The sequence below is a fragment of the Cavenderia fasciculata genome (assembly GCF_000203815.1).
Source record: "Cavenderia fasciculata unplaced genomic scaffold Scf_Dfasci-G-b-205a01.r1-3, whole genome shotgun sequence".
Classification (NCBI taxonomy): domain Eukaryota; phylum Evosea; class Eumycetozoa; order Acytosteliales; family Cavenderiaceae; genus Cavenderia; species Cavenderia fasciculata.
The window spans coordinates 969,105-988,132 of record NW_004457737.1 but is presented as its reverse complement, the minus strand read 5'-3'; the positions used below and the strand labels follow the sequence as shown (position 1 = coordinate 988,132).

Sequence of the window (19,028 nt, the reverse complement as noted above, 5' to 3'; positions counted from 1 at the left end):
TCATGATTACTTGTCCTCTATCTCGAGACCAAAAAACAAAACAAAACAAAATTTAATTAAATTAATTTAATTGGGTGAACATCATTGTTTAATATTTCTCTCAATTGATTAGTTTAGTTATCGTTATAGTTATAAGTTTATAGACAAAGAAAGAGATAGATAGAGATAGGATACAATGAATTTAGCAAGAATAAAAGAATTAAAAAGATGTGTTGTACCATTAAAGAATAGAACATTGGTTCGTGTATCAGGAAAGGATAGCGTCAAATTTCTACAAGGATTGACAACCAACAATCTAACTCGTCTCAGTGATAATCAGAATACACATGCTTCCATCTACACTGGTTTCTTGGCATCGACTGGAAGATTATTGTTTGATGCAATCGTATCACTCGAGAAACAATCTACAACAACCACTTCGACTGCATCGACAACTGCAGCAACGGCATCAGACTCTAATAGTGCCACCCACTCTTATATCGTAGATGTAGATAGTGCCGTCGCTGACAAGGTGTTTGAACACTTGAAATTCTACAAAATGCGAGACAAGGTCACCATTGAAGATGCTACCCAACACTATTCAGTCATGTCTGTTCTCGACAAAACCTACAAGACTATACGTAACGACAAGCTATTTGAACATTTAGAAGAGGAGCAATGTTCAGTCATGATGGATCCTCGTCATGATAACATGGGTATTCGTATCTTGGTCCCAAATTCAAAAACTTCAAGTTTGTATAAATTAAATTATAACACAATCCCAAAAGATATATAAATATATATATTTATTAATTATATTTATTTATTTGTTTAGTCGCAAAGAAAGATTTATTTTCAACATATTCAGAAGAGGATGAAGAATTGTATCACCTTTATCGATTACAAAATGGTATTCCAGAGGGATTGAAAGATTACAATTATAATACTGTTATTCCATTGGAATACAATTTCGATTTATTGAATGGAGTGGATTTTCACAAGGGTTGTTATTTGGGACAGGAATTGACATCGAGAACACATTATACTGGATTGATTCGTAAGCGTATCTTTCCAGTCACTATGAAGGCCAAGGATGAGCATGTCTATCCCAAGGAAGACCATCTCTTGTTCTCGCCCTATGTATTAAACTCTCTCAACATCAACACTCCTCCTTCCGACACTGAATTAAAGGTCACCATGAAGAACAAGGGTGCTAATTCTCCATTTACTGACAAGGAACAAGATGGACCATCTCCATCATCAACACCAGCACCATCAGCTGGACGATCAACCGAGAAATTCATCTCTGGTCGTCAAAATGTAGGCTTGGCAATGATCAAAGTCGAACATATTGATGCTGGTGACTTTAAACATACTATCATCAAAGATAAAGAAAGTAGACAATTACAACTTTTAGAACCATGTTGGTGGGGCAAGGTAGTTGGTATTGTAGTACCAACTCAACAAGTTAGTTAAACAAAGAAAAAACACATATACCCATTTTTGTAAATAACCAGAAGAATAATACAAATAAATAAAGATACAGATATTATAACAAATAATTAATTAATTTTATTTTAAATAAACTATTTGTTGTTTTGAATAAATTCCATCAACATGATTCTTGGTGCAAATGCTGGAATTAATTGTTCCCAATCACTTTCTTTCATTTTGGAGGCAAATTCCAATGTTAAAATATCATTGTTGATCAAAGTACGTACAACAAAATCTTTTTGATGGCTTGACATGGATGATGACTGTACAAATTTAACCAATGGTGAAGGATGTTCAATTTTACCATTAACCATAAAGATCTCTACAAAATCTGGATGTTCTTGAAGTGGTGGTGATGTGCTTTTTGCTGTTATTGTTGTCGTTGTTGAGGGTTGATCCAGATTCATTTTACTGCTGCTACTGCTGCTGCTACTATCATTTTCATCTTTTTTAGTCTTTTTGACTGGTTGATTATCTTTAGAAATGTCTTGTTCTTCTTCTTCTTCTAAAATCAAATCCATATCATTTGAAATGGTTGTTGTGAATTTATCGGGTTGAATAGCTGTAGTTGTTGTTGTCGTTGTAGATGTTATCGGTTTTGTTAAAGGTGGTTTACTAATAGGTAAACAGGATGGAAGTTTTCTTTTATCACTTAGTAATGATGGTTTGACGTTATTTTCGGTTATATTTACAGGATTATTATTTGTATTATTATTTTGATTATTATTATTATTATTATTTGGATTATTATTATTATTTGTAGTTGATGTAGTATCTGTTTTTTTAATAACAGGAGCTCGTAAATTAAATGAAACTGTTTTTGGAGCAGGTTTTTTAGTTGGAAATGTCATATCTACCATCTAGAAAAGGAAGGATTAAATTAAAATGGTTGTAAAAAAGAAGGTGAATATTACAACAAGTTATGTACATACAGGCGTGGATGGTATTTTTGGTATTGTTTGGGATCTTTCCAATTCATGAACTAAATCCCATGATCCCCATTTCTTTTTCGCTAAAATCTCCAATTGATCAGGTGGCACTACCATTTCCTTGGGATCTAATTTATAAAATTCTAGATCACTCTTTGTATATATAATATTTGGTATCGTAGTTGGTGGTGGTGGTATATCATTCGTCGCCGTTGTTGGGATAGATGTAGTAGATTTTGGTTGGTCCATATTCGTATTAGTTGTTGAAGTTGTTGAAGTTGTTGAAGTGGTTGAAGTCGTACTGGTTGTATAATCCATTTGATCTTCATCTTGGTTTTCTCCAGCATCCAATTTTTTAGATTCTTTTCTTTTTGGTGACACAACTTGATTCATTAATAATTCCTTTCTATATATTTATCAAACTGTCTGGTCAAACTTACAATAATTTAGAAAGTACCAATGTACTACAATTTACATCATCCAAATGTAGAGATTTAAATGGTTGTGGAGATGTAGTATGTTTCGAATAAGATTCTACATTCATTATAAACTCTGTTCTTGAAGCATTCAGTCCAATTGATGCTTTTGTAATGAGAAGTGCATGTCCAACTAAATGATTTGCAACACTACTTGATCAATTGAATACATTAATAATCATGATCAGATGTATGTAAGTTGTTATTGTTGATGATATAGACCACATACGTATGTGCACTAGGTTGAAAACGAGCCTTGATATGACATTGTTGATCAGAGAGATACAAGTCTTCATCTCTGGTCGTTGTAGTTTGTGTTAATGAAGATGTATCCACAGCATTCTTGTTGTTGCATTTGTTTATATTGTCCTAGAGAGAGTAGATCATATATTATAAGTATGTACGATCAGATCAGATCGCATCATCATCAGATGATGATATGATGGTGTATGTACCATTGTTAACAACTGAACCATTGTTCTACGACCATTGATGATCTGAATCTGTTGTGACTTTGTCGATAACACATAGTTTTCTATCCATGGAACATACACCAATGAAGTGTCTCTGCTCCTAGAAGTAGTGGTGTTGTTATTGTTATTGTTGTTGTTGTTATTGTTGTTATTGTTGCTTTTGCTTTTGCTCATTGTTTACTTGTTGTAGTTGACTGACCCTCTAGTAGGTTGGGTCCAAACATTGGTAGGGTGAAATAATAATAAAGAAGACAATAAAGATGAGATTGGATAGGTGAAGTGAGTCTGAAAGAATGAATGATTATCACCCCCAACACCTTGTACAAACAAATAATTTCATCGATTTTTTTGATAAATAATATGTCGATCAACGGTTGATTAAACAATTGAAGAGGATAGATTTAAATGATGGGTGATGATGATTGTTGGCGCAACCACATACAGATCGTCCAATTTGTTTAAATTGAAAAAGATAAGAATAAATTTCATTCCATTTCATTTCAATTAATTTAAAAGATTATCTACTTATCTGTATTTATTTATTTAATTATTGAAAATATTTAAAATGACACTTTTTGGTAAAATAATAGAATAATAATAGTTAATTCTATTATTTTAAAATGACTGACCAACCCAATTTGTTAATCTGTTTCTTTTTTATTTTAGCATCTCTTAAATCAATTGGAAATCCCAAAATAACATCAATTAACCAATCATCTTATTTCAGTGTTTCTTCCTATAGCGGCATTCAATCAACCAACCAAACATCCGGAATGTCTGCCTCTGATTTGAATAATTTTTGGAATAGTTTACGTCCTTCATATTGCTTTCCAAACGATAATGATGATTACCTAAGATATTAAAAATGAATCTCTTCAAATAAATAAAAAAAAATGTATATAAATAAAATACAAGGGAATGATTAAATCCAAAATAGTTAATAGATTAAATTTTTAAAGACAATTGGGTTACTAAAAACTGTGTTAATTCTACCGTTTTAGTGGTTTGGTTTACTAAATCAAATCAAAATATTGACTGTTTTAAAAAGTTGGTCAATCATTCAAATAATTAATGTTCAATTTAGTCAATCTGATGAATGTAAAAATGGTTGGAATAACTGAACTGGATCATTACTGGATAAAAAAAAAAGAGTTGGAAATGAAGAAAGCATTGACTATAAATACTCGTAGTTTTGATCATTATCAAACCATCAAATTCTAAATTTAATAATCTTCTCTAAACAAATAATTAAAATGACTATCCTTGGTAAATAATCAAATCAATTTATGACAACCTTTTTTTCCATCCAATTAATTCAATTTCTTAATTAATATTTAATCTAGCCTCACTTCAATCAATGGGAACTGCCAAGATGTCCTCTATCAGTAAATCATCATTTTCTTCATCATCATCAATGTCTCTCCAATCATCTAACCAAGTTGCATGTGGTGGATGTAATGGAAATCTTGTTGGTGGCCTTTTAGGAGGAGCTGTTGGAGTTGTTGGTGGTGTCGTTGGAGTCACTACTGGCATTGTTGGTGGATTACTTGGAGGTCTATTGGGTGGCGGTAATGGTTGTGGATCATGCCATTAAGCCATCGAAATCCAATACAGTCCAATCTCATCCGATCTGAATCTATAATGTATTATTTCCTTTTCAATTTTATTTCAAACAAACATTAAATAAAATTCACTTGCTATTATTTAATTTATCTCTGACTGTTGAACAATTATCTTGCTAAAAATATGATGGGTGTTGAGTTTATTGAACTCATATGGTTTTCGATCTTATGTATGGGAACATACACAAATGAAGTGTCTATGATACCGCAGTATCTTGAGTGTTCCGATCGGATTGGTTGAAAGGAAGAGAGGGTGAAATAATGATGAGGATGGGAGACATAGATCTGAGTGCATTAACGAATGAATGAAATAATGGATATAGAAACCACCACAAAGTGAGGGTGTGTCCCGGTGCAAACAAATAATAGTTCAATTTTTCATTTCTAACCCCAGCCCGAAACAGCACAGTATTTATGTCTATCAATGGTTGATTTACACAATTGTTCAATGGTAAAACCTAACCACTAACTACTATTAACCATTAGAACTATATATTTATAGATAAAAAAGAAAAAGAACCTGTGTGGTTCCATTGCATCAAACATCATTATGACATCAACTCAGTGACTGTGTGATAGATCGTCTATCCATATATTTTCTCACCATCACAATTCAAAAAGTACTATAAATATAATCTCCCCACACAAGTATTATGGATTCATTGTAAATTAATTAATTAAATTAAATTTTATCCTAGATATAATTTTAAAATAGAATATAAATACAAAAAACCAAAATACTAAATAAAAATGACACTTTATGGTATGCTAAATATAATAATAATCTAGGAAGATAAAAGTTAAATGTTCCTTTTTTTGTAATATTATATATATAGAATCTCTTAAATCAATTGGAAATCCCAAAATGACATCTATTTCCCAATCATCATATTCCAGTACTTCTACATCAACAGGTATATCAATTCAATCAACCAATCAAATATCTGGAGCAGGAACTGGAATAGTTGTTGTCTCTGAAGAGATTTATAATCATTTAAAGGGTTTATGGAATAAGTTACGTCCTTAATGAATGAATCCTTCAAATAAATAAAATCAAAAATAGATATAGATTGAATTTTTAAAGACAGGTGGGTTACTAAAAATTGTGATATTCTACCGTTTTAGTGGTTTGGTTTACCAAATCAAATCAAAATATTGACTGTTTAAAAAAGTTGGTCAATCATTCTAATAATTAATGTTCAATTTAGTCAATCTGATGTATTATTACTTATGTAGTATGTTGGTTGGAATAACTGAACTGGATCATTACTGGATAAAAAAAGTGTTGGAAAAGATGAAAGCTATAAATACTCGTAGTTTTGATCATTATCAAATCATCAAATATTAATTTATTCTATTTAATAATATTCTCTCTCTCAACAAACAATTAAAATGACTATCCTTGGTAAATATAATAACTAAAAAGAATCATTTCAATCCTTTTTCTCATCAACTAATTATTATTAATCTAGCCTCACTTCAATCAATGGGAACTGCCAAGATGTCCTCTATCAGTAAATCATCATTCTCTTCATCATCGTCAATGTCACTCCAATCATCGAATCAAGTTGCCTGTGGAGGTTGCAATGGAAATCTTGTTGGTGGTCTTTTAGGAGGAGCTGTTGGAGTTGTTGGTGGTGTCGTTGGAGTCACTACTGGCATTGTTGGTGGATTGCTTGGAGGTCTATTGGGTAGTGGTAATGGCTGTGGCTCATGCCATTAAGCTATCGAAATACAAAACAATCCAATCCAATCCGATTCGATCTAAATGTAGAATATATTATTTTATTTCAATTTTTATAATTTATCAACTATTAATATTTAATAAATTAATTAATCAATAATTCAATTAAACAACGAACCCGAAAGATTGTTTTCGGTCGACTTGAGTTGCTTGACCAATACACGTGACTTGAAGTTGTTGTGTTTATATCTATTTTTATTTAACAATCTTATGGTATAACACCATTAAATTCTGGATAACTAGCAAAACTGGCAATACCACATTTATCATCGGTATTTCTTGCCAACCTGAAGAATCCAGCTTCACCCCAGTTGACTATAAATTAAATAAAGATAAAAGAGAGTTGAGTTAGATTAGATTAGTCATCGTTGACATCTTGATATCAAAGTATGAGGTATTTAGTTTGTTTATATTGTACCGTACATACCTCCAAATGAATTCTTGATTAACCAAGCACCTGGTTGATATCCAGTAACAAGTACCGAGTGAGAAGGTTTCAGTTTATCACAAGTTGGTGATGAAAATATTCCTCTCACGTACAATTGGAATTCTCTATATTTATAAAATAGGATATATAAAATATATTTTTGTTAATTTCCATTTTCATGTTTTCTTTAATTTTATTATATACATACCTAGAACTTGCATCAAATGAAGCTGATACAGGGGTATCTAGTAATGCTTTGGTCAAGCCAAACTCTTTTCTACCGAGTGTCATTGCGTAACTTCTAATGTTGATAGTCAGACCGACTGCCGAGCATATTGCTGTGTTCTTGTATCCGACATAAGGATACATATTCGAATGTGATACTCCGTGACCTTTTAAGACTTGATGATAAGCATTGTGCGCACAACCACCTTCACATCCTTTATTGCCAAACGTTTGGCAATCTACAAAGTTTTGTTCAGAGAGGTCTAGATTCGAATTAAATTTTATCATGTACATGGATTCAATAGCACCGGTGGCTCCAAAAGCATATGATGCCCCACAATTTCCTTGATCTTTGACTCTACTAACTTTTCTTTTCTTTACCCAATCCACAGTTGCTTGAAATACATCTGGAGGTGTTACTGTTATATGAAGATGAGGATGGGGATAATGAGGATGATTCAGATGATTCAGATGAGGAGGTTGAAGAGGAGGTTTGATTGTTGTCTGGTTGGTGTTGGGTAAATAGGTCATCAGTGATTTCAGACATGTTGAATTTAGACAATTTAAGATCGATGAATTCTTGAAGTGATAGATCAGCAAATTCATTGGTTCCAAGTTCCATTTCACTATCTGGGTTTTGAGTTGCATAGTTGTTGACAAACAATAGATTACTAACATATAGCTTATATCTCTTTTGAAACTCTCCAGATGTGTATGACTTGTTGTATTCATGTGTCCAATCAGAGAATAGATTTCGGTTGGTTTGATTACGAATTGCCAAGTATAATTCTAAACTAATTGGTCCAATATCTTTGTCAATGATAGTTCCTGATCCACCAGTTGATGTTGATGTGATGTTGATGTTGATGTTGATATCGATGAAGATGAAGATGATATCGAGGACGATGTCGATGTCGAGGATGATATCGAGGATGACGATGAAGATGATGATGATATTGATAATGATGAAGAAGAAGATGACGACGACGATGATGATGATGAAGATGAAGAAGAACCACCAAGCATTCCACCCAATAATCCAGTGATTGATAACAATTCACTTGATACCACAAAACTTGATACAATCACACAAAGAATAACTAGAGTTATTGAAAGATTCATTTTGTTTTGTATTAGTAATAATAAAATAAAAGATCATATAAAATGATTTGTCAAATTGCACTTACAATGAAACCCATGGTGAACGAATAAATAAATTAATTAATAAGCTAAACAACCGGTTCGAAACAGAAAGAACAAATTGTTTGTTCAGAATGTTCGGCGAACTTGTGTCTTGTTGTTAACAAGAGAGGAGCCAAGCCAGTTGAATTTGATCGTATTTAAATTGACATGTTTGATTATATATACCTTTCTCATACATATTTAAAAAGATATGTATGTTGTGTAGGTAAATAGCATCTTTGAAAGAATGAGTGGGCGTATGGATGGAATATTATTGTTGTAAAAAAAAAAAAAGAAATAAAAAAATTAAAATTAGACTCCTTTATTAATTTATTATCAAGGTTACTTTTTAAAAAAGGATTTGTTGGGGATGAATATTTATTTATTTATTTATTTATTTATTTTTATATTATTTATTTATTATTTTGGCAAAAACAATTGAGAAAGCAATGGGTTGGTAGGGTGGACTGCAGTGATAGAATTAGATAAATTTACATTACTTTCAATCCCATTAATTACGATTATTTCTAGTTTGACGTCCAGAGTTGCCATAGGGTCCAGAGGAGCGAGAATTGACAGTTGGTGTGCGTATAGCTCCTTGAACTTGCAGATTTCCTTGTTGTAGTTGTTGTGCTTGTTGTTGTTGTGCTTCTTGTTGTTGTTTTTCATACTCACGTAGTAGCTTTCTACTTTTCGTGGACGATGGTGGGACACCTATCGTTCTGTCTATCATTTCATTAGCATCAGTAACTGATTTGGAAATAGACTCTATCTTGGCTTTGTTTCCAATTATTTTTGTTTTTCCAAAGATGTTTTTAAATTGCATTGCCGGTGAGACGACATCGAGTGCATAGAATACTCCAGCTACATTTGCCAAACATTTTCTATCCTTTGAAATGGGAGGCATGGTCTTCTTGTCAAATTGCAATTGTCTATATGCATTGTATCCACTAATCATCTTTAAAACTAAATCACTCAATAATTTAATTTTGTTATCATCTGTTGATTGCATACAATACTATAAAATAAAATAAATTAATTAATTAATATTGATGATGCTGACCAATAGACTTCTTCTTCTTCTTCTACTTCCTCGTCTTCTTCTTCTACTTACAATACTACCAGCATGATGAACAGAGAAATCATTTCTATTGGAATCTCCTAGACAAAAGATTGTACCATCCTCTGATATCATGATCTTTTCATGAGTCTTTCTGAGCTTTTTGGTGACATCGTTAATAGGAGCATTTTCATCTTCATCATCTTCCAATCCCTCAATTTCTTCATCATCATCATCATCATCATTTTGTTGTGATTGTACTAGATCATCCTGGTCTAATTCTTCGTCGTCGTCTTGTTGCTCATCATCTTGGCCTTCCAAAGTTTTAAGAGTTGCTTCTGCAAAATATTTATTCCAACTATCAATGACAGCAACACCATAAGTCGGTCCAAATAGTGAGGGGAATGAAACTTGCTATAATATTTATCAAAAAAACAACAGTCAACATATATAAATTTGGATATATATTTTTTATGATATTACATACATCAGTGCTAACATAAAATATCTTATCGTAATGTTTGGCAACCACCAACCAAGGGTCAAGACCAATATCATTAAAACTGCAAATTTGGACTCGGTTACAAGAATTGAGTGGTTCTAGTCTTTTTAATTTATCGGCTTCTTGTCTGCAAAAGAGTGGAGATTCTTTTTCAACTTTTTCTTTTGGACCTTCAATCTTAAGCGGTGTTTGTGCTACTATCTTGTCGTCATCTCCTGTTTTGGTTGCTATTCCAAATCTCTGGGCATAACACTGACCAAGGATTTCATAATTGTCATCATTGATTTCATCATCTGGATGTTGTTTGAGAAAACCCCAAGATGGATTTCTGTAATCTCTACATCTTGTTTTCTTTCTTCCACCTACACACGGCCAGTGATAGATAAAAATAAAAATAATTAATATTAAATAAATTCTATAATCTATGAAAAATGCGATCGGCATGTGTACACTTACGGAATGAGAATACTTCAAATGAACCAAGTTTGACTGGCCCTGCTGGATCACTTCCTTTTCTTACCATGCAATGGTTCTTTGTAATATCGTGAGCCCAAGCTTCCGAAAGAATTGTAGATACCATTTTAGTTCCCCTTCTTCTACCTTTATCTCGTACATCAATGGATTGTGATTTTTCGAAAAATTTATCATCACATTCCTTTGCCAAAGGATCTTCGGCCAGTTTCTTTACGTGTACAAATGAAGGGCAATCTTCGATATTGGATGGTCCTGGTCTTGCCTTGGTCTCCTTTAAAATTTTGACGATATGTTCCAAATCTGCAGCAGATGTTAGAGTGTTGCAAAATGCATGCTGCGATGGGTTGATGCTTGCCTTTTCAAAGGATTTAAATCCTTGTTTATCGGGCATTCTCATTGAATGAGAGATATGGTATCCAGTATCATCAGAATTATCTTGAACTAGTAACATCTAAACATAGATATATATACATATATATATACATATAAAAAATATTTTTAAAAAGAAAAAAGAAAAAAGAAAAAAGGAAATTAATATTAATTCAAATATTGTTTTTTGTTGTTGTTAAATATTACCTTTATATGTCCTTCCTTGAAATCTGAATCCTTGTCATATGGGTTTGCTGGTCCTTTGGCAAGCTCATGGAACCATTCAATAGAGATTAACTCGTTGTCATCCTCACACCCAATTTCTGACGTTCTAGGGTACTTGACATCATTTCCCAATCTTTCACCATTCGTATTCTCTACCAATTCAAGATGGCTTTCAACTAAATTGGTAAAATGTTTTCCTTTTGTAGTCACTGGTTCATCTAAAAGATTAAAAAAATTATAAAGATAGAGAGAGAGAGAGGGAGAAAGAGACAAGAATAGTAATAAAGATAAGATTATTTGATCAATATGAAGGATATTATTATTTAAATGTTCAACCATTTATTTGTACACATACCCAATGAAGAATCAAAATAAAGACCTTTTCCATACATTGTTTCGACGGATGAACCACATAAATCGGAAAGGTGAATCCACCACGCCACATCCTCACCTGCAGGGTTGAGACATGATATAGCTGAAACTGAACCTATGGGAAAAGAGATAAAACTAAAAATCAGAAAAAGGACTACAAATAATTGTAATGGTGTTGTTGAACCTCCTTCTCCTTTCATTATTTGTTTGTTTTATCTTTTCTTCTTCTTTTTTTTTTTACAAATAAATCTTTTCTTTACCTTTATGGTGTTCCTCTTCCTTCCCTCTTTGAGCTAGCAACTAATCATATCCATCTTGCTGGTGTTGTGAATTCAAAAGGGAGTCGGCCATTGTTGCAAAACCTCTGACCACGTATGCAAATGTGGCCCAATTTGGTTGAGGTCCTATCCCCAAAACAAAAAATGGATGATGATTTTCGCTTAACCAAAGTCTTTGGTAGGAGATTGATAGCTTCCTTTTTGTCCTGTCTACGTGGTCATTCTTGATCTCCCTTTTTCGCAAACCAACTTGCACGATAAATCATCAACCAATGAATGAAAACTCGATTGCAATGTGTTCACCTGCTCACCAATATTACAAGAATCATTTTGTAGACCATGTGATGGATGACCTATAACTTAAATAATTAATAAATTATTAATCGATTGTTTACTCTGAATCTATAGAACAACTTGTACAAGTTGTCAAGAAGTCATTTGACTTGTTTATGAGGAGTTGGGATCAACATACCTAGATGTCCTAAACCCTTCCTATTACAACTAGCAATACATCATACTTGCATCTGAATGAATTAGTCTATTCTTGCAGTACTTCCAAATGAAATGATACGATATTATATGTTGATCGCGGTTATTATAGGGTAGATTAATTAAGAAAGAGAGAGTTATGTGTTCGATAACAGCCACCTACACATGGTTGGTCATATTTGTCGTGGTTATTTAATTTTTTTTTGTAAAAGGATCACACAACACCACACGCTTCATTGGTTTGGTTTGCATTGAAGTTGTGATACTATGCTAGCATCAATAACTTGATAATACATGTGTATATTAATTATTATTTAAACATGTCAAGAAACAAGAAACAACCAGCAACTACATCAGCATCAAATCCAGCATTAGTAGAGGCAAGATTGGTAGTCGATAAAATGTTGACTATGAAGCAGATCTGCACAAGGAAGAAACGTATCAGATACTACCTACAGATGTCAACTACTACCAGAATGCAGCCAATGGTCAAGACGTGTGGAATATTGCTGGAAAAGTTTGGTGTCTGTGTCAAGGATGAATATGAAGCTCAGATGACTCACGCCATCGACATGATGGTACAGATGGGGCATATCGATCCAAGCCAACGAGCTGTCATGATGCAAAACCTCAAAAACGATGATTCCTACTACTCGATGGATCGAATCAACTATTACAAGGTACCCAAGAAGGGTAAAAAGAGACCAGCGCCGGTACCCAACCCCGACAATACACCACCCAACTTCCCACAACACCAGACACCCACACATACTACAAAAGATTATTAGGTATACAATCAGGACCGATCAATTCCTCAAACAAGATTTATTGGAGGATAGTGATACAGAGACATGGATGGATCTATTGGACGAGATGACAACAGTGCTCTTTAGATTGGCTGCAGTATCCAAACAATTCCACCACAATGTAGGACAGGTACTTGAACGAATCGATTGGACTAGACGATTCCCAAACAAATATCTCAAAGGATAAATCAACTATGGTCGACAACTCTGTCTCTTTAAACAGGTGCCTACTACCATCCGTTTAGATGCTCTTGTCAGAACAACATCATTCAATCTCATCGATGTTGCATTTGAACAGACACAGTCACTCACTATTGTTGGTGCCACCACCGACTGGAATAGTTATAGTGGCGTAGACAATGAGGAGGTTCAAAAGAACAAGGAGATCTCTAGACGTCTGTTTTGCACGTTCCAAGCAGCAGGATCAATGCCAAACCTCAAGAAACTAAAGGTGGTTGGTAGAGCATTCAAAACACACAAACAACAAGCAGAGACCGGTGGTCAATACTACATATGGTATATCATCTCCAACGTTGGTTGTAAATTGGAAGAGTTTGAAATCCAAGGTAGAGTCTCCCTCGGTGACATGGGCTATGATGCCGAACTAGTAGAATACCTGTTCAAGCATCTCAAGGTTATTAGATTGAAATATACAAGAATTGAAAAGATTGCAGAAGCACGCGCCATTCGAGAAATGATTCACCTCATTGAAAGAGAAAAATTACCATCATGTCGTTTAGAGTTGTACTATGGCGATAACCAATCCTGGGATGATGAAGATGGTTATAAATTGGTTCAAACTTTTGATGATAAAATAGATAAACTAATTGGTGATGAAGAAGGAATGGACTCAGATGATAGTGATTTTTATTAAAAAAACAAATAAAATAAAATAAAAGTAAATATTAAAATAAATAAATAAATAAATAAAATCCCTTTGTCAACAATGGTATATTGTCAGAGAGATTATTAATTGAAAATGATGGTATATTAATATTATATTAAAGTGTGATCAGATGATGATAGGTAACCATGGTAACCAACTCCCATTCAATCAATCAACCAACCCAGAGCAGGAACCGGAATAGTTGAAGTCTTTTAAGAAATCTATAATCATATAAAGAGATTATGGAATAGGTTATGTCCTTAATGAATGAATCCTTCAAAAAAATAAAATCCAAAATAGATATAGATAGAATTTTTAAAGACAGGTGGGTTACTAAAAACTGTGTCAATTCTACCGTTTTAGTGGTTTGGTTTTCTAAACAAATCAAAATATTGACTGTTTTAAAAAGTTGGTCAATCATTCTAATAATTAATGTTCAATTTAGTCAATCTGATGTATTATTACTTATGTAGTATGTTGGTTGGAACAACTGAACTGGATCAATACTGGATATAAAAAAGAGTTGGAAAAGAAGAAAACATTGACTATAAATACTCGTAGTTTTGATCATTATCAAATCATCAAATATTAATTTATTCTATTTAATAATCTTCTCTCTCTAAACAATTTAAATGACTATCCTTGGTAAATATAATAACTAAAAATAATCATTTCAATCCTTCTTCTCATTAACTAATTATTTTAATACCAGCCTCACTTCAATCAATGGGAACTGCCAAGATGTCCTCTATCAGTAAATCATCATTCTCCTCATCATCATCAATGTCACTCCAATCATCGAATCAAGTTGCATGTGGAGGATGTAATGGAAATCTTGTTGGTGGTCTTTTAGGAGGAGCTGTTGGAGTTGTTGGTGGTGTCGTTGGAGTCACTACTGGCATTGTTGGTGGATTACTTGGAGGCTTATTAGGTGGTGGTAATGGTTGTGGATCATGTCATTAAATTTAATTCTGATCCGATCCGAATGTATTATTTCATATTTTATTTATTATTAATAAGTTAAATAAAATTCACTCTTGCTATTATTATTATTATTAAAATATCTTTCTCTCTCTCTTTCATTCTGATAATTGATTATGCGGGTGCACCTCCGAATTTTGGATAACTTGCATAACTAGCAATACCACATTGATCGTCAGTATTCCTTGCCATCTTGAAATATCCACCTTGTTCACCCCAGTTGACTGTGACAGGTAAAATAAATTAATTCATTATGAAAATGGATAGATTAAAGATTAGTATACTGTACTGAGGACTGATCTACCAATGTCTAAATATACATACCTCCAAACGAATTTTTAATTATCCAATATCCTGGACCATGTCCAATAACAAGTACTGCATGAGATGGGGCTAGCTTATTACAAGTTGCAGATGAAAATATTCCACTCTTGTATAACTGGAATTCTCTACAATATTGTTTTGTTTGAATGACACACATTCATTAATATTTGTAGAGAGGTGTGATCTTCTTCTTCTTTTATATTATACATACCTAGAGGTTGCATCAAATGTAGATGAAATTGGTGCTACAGCCAAGTGATTGTAGAGGTTGTTCTCACCCTTGGCCACTATAGTGTATGTTGCAATTTTGGTTGCTTTTGTTAGTTTGTTGCACAATTTGAAGGCCCTATTGCCTACGTATGGGTTATCAGTTGTAAATGATATTCCTTGATTATTTATGATTTGTTGATAAGAGGTATGCATCCAACCACCACCACACCCGTTATTGCCCATATCTCGACAATCAACCAAATCTTGTTCAGAAAGATCGAGACGTGGTTTATCTAATGATCTCAGGTACATAGATTCAATTGCAGAGGTTACAGCGAAAGCATATGATGAACCACAACTACCTTGATTTTTGACTCGACTAACTTCATCCAAATCTCTCCAATCTAGTACTCCTTTTTCATTGAGCATGGTTGATAGAATCTGTCTCGATGTCGATGCACTTTGAGAGTTTGGTGGTGATGATGATGATGATGTTTGATTATCAATGGGAGCTTGAGACATGTTGAATTTAGTCAATCTTGTATCAACAAATTCTTGAAGTGATAGATCAGCAAATTCATTGGTTCCAAGTTCCATTTGACTATCGGGGTTTTGAGTTGCATAGTTGTTGACAAACAAGAGATTACTAACATATAGCTTATATCTCTTTTGAAACTCTCCAGCTGTATAAGTTTTGTTGTATTCATGTGTCCAAGCGGTGAATAGATTTCTATTTGTTTGATTACCAATTGCCAAGAATAACTCTAAACTAATTGGTCCAATATCGATATCAATAATAAGTCCAGACCCACCTCCAGTTGATGTTGATGAAGAGGATGAAGAAGAAGATGAAGATGAAGAGGACGATGAAGATGATGAAGATGAAGAAGAACCACCAAGCAATCCACCCAATAATCCAGTGATTGATAACAATTCACTTGATACCGATACCACAAAACTTGATACAATGACTAGAAGAATTAATAGCTTCATTATTGTGGTTGCATTGAAAATGAATAATAATAACTATTGACAAATCTCATTCAATGACAACCATCAACCATCTGACAGGTTTTAAATTAGTTAATAAATTAAACAACGGTTCAAAATTGAAAGATTGTTGTTTGTTCCGAGTTTAGAACGAGTGATTCGGTGAACTTGTGTCTTTTGTGATGATGTCATGTGATTTTTGGTTTTGTTTGGTTGAGATCACTACCAAGGTGACCAATTGATTATCTTCACATTAATAAATTGAGATAATATTAATATTAATATTTATTTATTTAATTATTAATTGATCCCAATTAGGTTGGAGTTTTTTTTTTGAATTTGGATAATACATACTCTAGAGTTGGCAATTATTTTTAGGTTGCTGGCAATTGATGACTCCAAAAAGGATTGGTTGAATTGCCACAACAAAGGTATAATGGTCGGTAGCCATTACAATTATTTTGAATCTCTTCGGCTTCCTCCGATGGCTGTTGTTGTTGTCGTTGTTGTTGTTGTGGTTGTTGATTTGATCGACGTTGTTGAGTAATGAACCCTCCAAATATTGATCGTCGATCAACCATTAATATTTGTGAATTATTTTCATCCAACCTTTTAATATCAAACGATGCATGTTTGTTGTAATTCATAAAGTTAATGGTGAGACGTTCAACGTTGGTTTGGTTGATCACTTGGTCCAATCTAAAACAGCAAATGCCGGGCCCCATTTCAATGCGACATGTCAAATGTTTGATACTTGGTGGCAACAGTAAATGATGATTATCATCACCATCTTGATAGTTTGGGAAATGATCGGACAGTGAAAATATGTAATTTCTTCCACGTGGAATATAATCGATGGACATTGGTATTGTGAGAGAGGTTAGTGTGACTGGACACCCATTTAATTGTGACCCATAAAGAGGTTCAAACCTTTTGCCCGCCCATTCAAGTTTCTCCAATTGCTTTGGTAGAGGGACACGACCGTCTCTGTACTTTCTATTCCAAGACAATTGTTTGATAGAGTCGGGGAGAAAGGATGACGTTGTCGGACCGTTATAGTAGCCGAGCGACAACTTGGTAACCGATGTTGGAATCGATCCTTTCTGCAGTCCTAACCCCAATGAACCTATTCTGAGATGAGTGACACCGTGTGGAACCAGTCCAACGGGCAGCTGGCCATGGCATTGGCCAATGTCAAGATATGTCAGTGATGACGGGAGAGGAGCCGCACATGCCAACGAGCTGTATTGAATAGTCAGGCTGTGAAGGGTGGCCGGTATAAAGTCAACGGTGTATGGTTCATATTGAAGGGTTGGTCGACCATGGGGAATCCCTTCATCCTCAAACTCGTAATAAAAGTGTAGAGTCTTGAGAGAATGGAGTGGTCGAAAATCCAGTAAACAGCTACTACCAGTATTTGCAGCAGTATCATAAGACATCACTGCATTGAGCTCGAGGTTGACCAACGATGCCAACGGCTTTAAAAAGTCTTTGGGTAGATGATCTTGAAATGAGAGGTTGAGCGATGTGAGACTGGCAGGCAAGACACCCGTCTCTATATCCTTGACTCTCATCTCTAGTGTAGTGAGTGACACGAGACTTGAGAACGGTACGAATCGAAATGGAATATAGCCCGAATTACCCTTTGTTACTCGATGTACAAACGATTTCAATCCACTTGGTAGTACAATTTGACCTGTTACCTTGGGTGTCACCAACTCGAATGATTCGATAGTGTCTACGAGAAACGGATCGTTATGGTCAAACGCCAAACAAGCCAACGACAAGTGCTTGAGACCTGGTGGAATGAAATTGATGGGAAGGTATCTAAAAGGGGAGCGCAAGTTATGAATGATCAGTGATGTAGTAGATACTGGAAACCTAAAGTCAGATCCAATACCACGGATATCGGTTATAATAACATCTTGAATGTCGTTGGTTTCAGGGCCATCATGGTGACTTTTGTTACTATCTATGCATATATGAAAGTGTGGTAACACCGGTTCGAAATCGTATGTATTGATGAGTACCAGTTGACGAGGTAGCGAATGGTGAACAATGTCTTTGAATGATGGCATACACTTTGACAGTCCAAGTACCAATTCATCGTTGATCAAACTGCTTTGACGAGCATCTTTGTCAGTATAAGATATACCCTTGAACCAAATACTCATATGACATTGTCTAATCTTGGAATACATCTTCTTACAAGTCATCAGAAAGCATATGATATCTAGATTTCCATCAATCAAGTTGATAATATTGAATAATGTCAAATTTGATATCCTCTCTGTTAAATAGTTTATTACTATTTGATCGTCGTCACTCCCATCATCATCATTATTATTACTAGTACTACTATCCATGTATGTATACTACATGTATGTATGTATGTTTTGAACTAAACGAAAAATAAGATATGAAGTGTCATCCTTGCAATACTGCGGTTTGATGTTCTTTTTTTTCTTTTTTTTTTTTTTGGGTATAATAATAATTTATTGATTTATCTGA

At 33.9% G+C, this 19,028-nt stretch overlaps 12 protein-coding genes across 12 annotated transcripts; 6 read left to right on the top strand and 6 right to left on the bottom strand.

The window, feature by feature from the left end:
* Positions 1–175: 175 nt before the first annotated feature.
* DFA_03117 (putative mitochondrial transferase) lies at positions 176–1,455 on the top strand (the record flags this gene model as incomplete). The annotated part of the gene is made up of 2 exons (XM_004362666.1): positions 176–731; positions 815–1,455. 2 exons carry the CDS (start codon positions 176–178, stop codon positions 1,453–1,455), a joined length of 1,197 nt encoding a protein of 398 aa, XP_004362723.1.
* A 110-nt stretch (positions 1,456–1,565) lies between these two features.
* DFA_03116 (uncharacterized protein) lies at positions 1,566–3,525 on the bottom strand (the record flags this gene model as incomplete). The annotated part of the gene is made up of 5 exons (XM_004362665.1): positions 1,566–2,333; positions 2,406–2,808; positions 2,843–3,031; positions 3,108–3,247; positions 3,334–3,525. 5 exons carry the CDS (start codon positions 3,523–3,525, stop codon positions 1,566–1,568), a joined length of 1,692 nt encoding a protein of 563 aa, XP_004362722.1.
* Positions 3,526–4,604: 1,079 nt separating this feature from the next.
* DFA_03115 (coiled-coil family protein) lies at positions 4,605–4,945 on the top strand (the record flags this gene model as incomplete). Its single annotated transcript, XM_004362664.1, has 2 exons — positions 4,605–4,617; positions 4,695–4,945. The coding sequence occupies 2 exons, from the start codon at positions 4,605–4,607 to the stop codon at positions 4,943–4,945; spliced, it is 264 nt and encodes an 87-aa protein (XP_004362721.1).
* A 778-nt stretch (positions 4,946–5,723) lies between these two features.
* Positions 5,724–6,000, top strand: DFA_03114 (uncharacterized protein; the record flags this gene model as incomplete). Its single annotated transcript, XM_004362663.1, has 2 exons — positions 5,724–5,736; positions 5,810–6,000. 2 exons carry the CDS (start codon positions 5,724–5,726, stop codon positions 5,998–6,000), a joined length of 204 nt encoding a protein of 67 aa, XP_004362720.1.
* A 365-nt stretch (positions 6,001–6,365) lies between these two features.
* On the top strand, positions 6,366–6,696 carry DFA_03113 (hssA/2C/7E family protein; the record flags this gene model as incomplete). Its single annotated transcript, XM_004362662.1, has 2 exons — positions 6,366–6,378; positions 6,446–6,696. 2 exons carry the CDS (start codon positions 6,366–6,368, stop codon positions 6,694–6,696), a joined length of 264 nt encoding a protein of 87 aa, XP_004362719.1.
* Positions 6,697–6,925: 229 nt separating this feature from the next.
* Positions 6,926–7,991, bottom strand: DFA_03112 (uncharacterized protein; the record flags this gene model as incomplete). The annotated part of the gene is made up of 4 exons (XM_004362661.1): positions 6,926–7,032; positions 7,145–7,269; positions 7,353–7,632; positions 7,736–7,991. The coding sequence occupies 4 exons, from the start codon at positions 7,989–7,991 to the stop codon at positions 6,926–6,928; spliced, it is 768 nt and encodes a 255-aa protein (XP_004362718.1).
* Positions 7,992–8,158: 167 nt separating this feature from the next.
* On the bottom strand, positions 8,159–8,491 carry DFA_03111 (uncharacterized protein; the record flags this gene model as incomplete). Its single annotated transcript, XM_004362660.1, has 1 exon — positions 8,159–8,491. One exon carries the CDS (start codon positions 8,489–8,491, stop codon positions 8,159–8,161), a length of 333 nt encoding a protein of 110 aa, XP_004362717.1.
* Positions 8,492–9,062: 571 nt separating this feature from the next.
* On the bottom strand, positions 9,063–12,497 carry DFA_03110 (uncharacterized protein; the record flags this gene model as incomplete). Its single annotated transcript, XM_004362659.1, has 9 exons — positions 9,063–9,569; positions 9,666–10,025; positions 10,099–10,535; positions 10,570–11,038; positions 11,164–11,399; positions 11,537–11,688; positions 12,046–12,184; positions 12,304–12,323; positions 12,484–12,497. 9 exons carry the CDS (start codon positions 12,495–12,497, stop codon positions 9,063–9,065), a joined length of 2,334 nt encoding a protein of 777 aa, XP_004362716.1.
* Positions 12,498–12,640: 143 nt separating this feature from the next.
* On the top strand, positions 12,641–14,000 carry DFA_03109 (uncharacterized protein; the record flags this gene model as incomplete). Its single annotated transcript, XM_004362658.1, has 3 exons — positions 12,641–12,898; positions 13,101–13,247; positions 13,350–14,000. 3 exons carry the CDS (start codon positions 12,641–12,643, stop codon positions 13,998–14,000), a joined length of 1,056 nt encoding a protein of 351 aa, XP_004362715.1.
* A 644-nt stretch (positions 14,001–14,644) lies between these two features.
* On the top strand, positions 14,645–14,975 carry DFA_03108 (uncharacterized protein; the record flags this gene model as incomplete). The annotated part of the gene is made up of 2 exons (XM_004362657.1): positions 14,645–14,657; positions 14,725–14,975. 2 exons carry the CDS (start codon positions 14,645–14,647, stop codon positions 14,973–14,975), a joined length of 264 nt encoding a protein of 87 aa, XP_004362714.1.
* Positions 14,976–15,107: 132 nt separating this feature from the next.
* Positions 15,108–16,520, bottom strand: DFA_03107 (uncharacterized protein; the record flags this gene model as incomplete). The annotated part of the gene is made up of 3 exons (XM_004362656.1): positions 15,108–15,217; positions 15,318–15,442; positions 15,529–16,520. 3 exons carry the CDS (start codon positions 16,518–16,520, stop codon positions 15,108–15,110), a joined length of 1,227 nt encoding a protein of 408 aa, XP_004362713.1.
* Positions 16,521–16,891: 371 nt separating this feature from the next.
* On the bottom strand, positions 16,892–18,718 carry DFA_03106 (uncharacterized protein; the record flags this gene model as incomplete). The annotated part of the gene is made up of 2 exons (XM_004362655.1): positions 16,892–18,489; positions 18,598–18,718. The coding sequence occupies 2 exons, from the start codon at positions 18,716–18,718 to the stop codon at positions 16,892–16,894; spliced, it is 1,719 nt and encodes a 572-aa protein (XP_004362712.1).
* Positions 18,719–19,028: the final 310 nt, after the last annotated feature.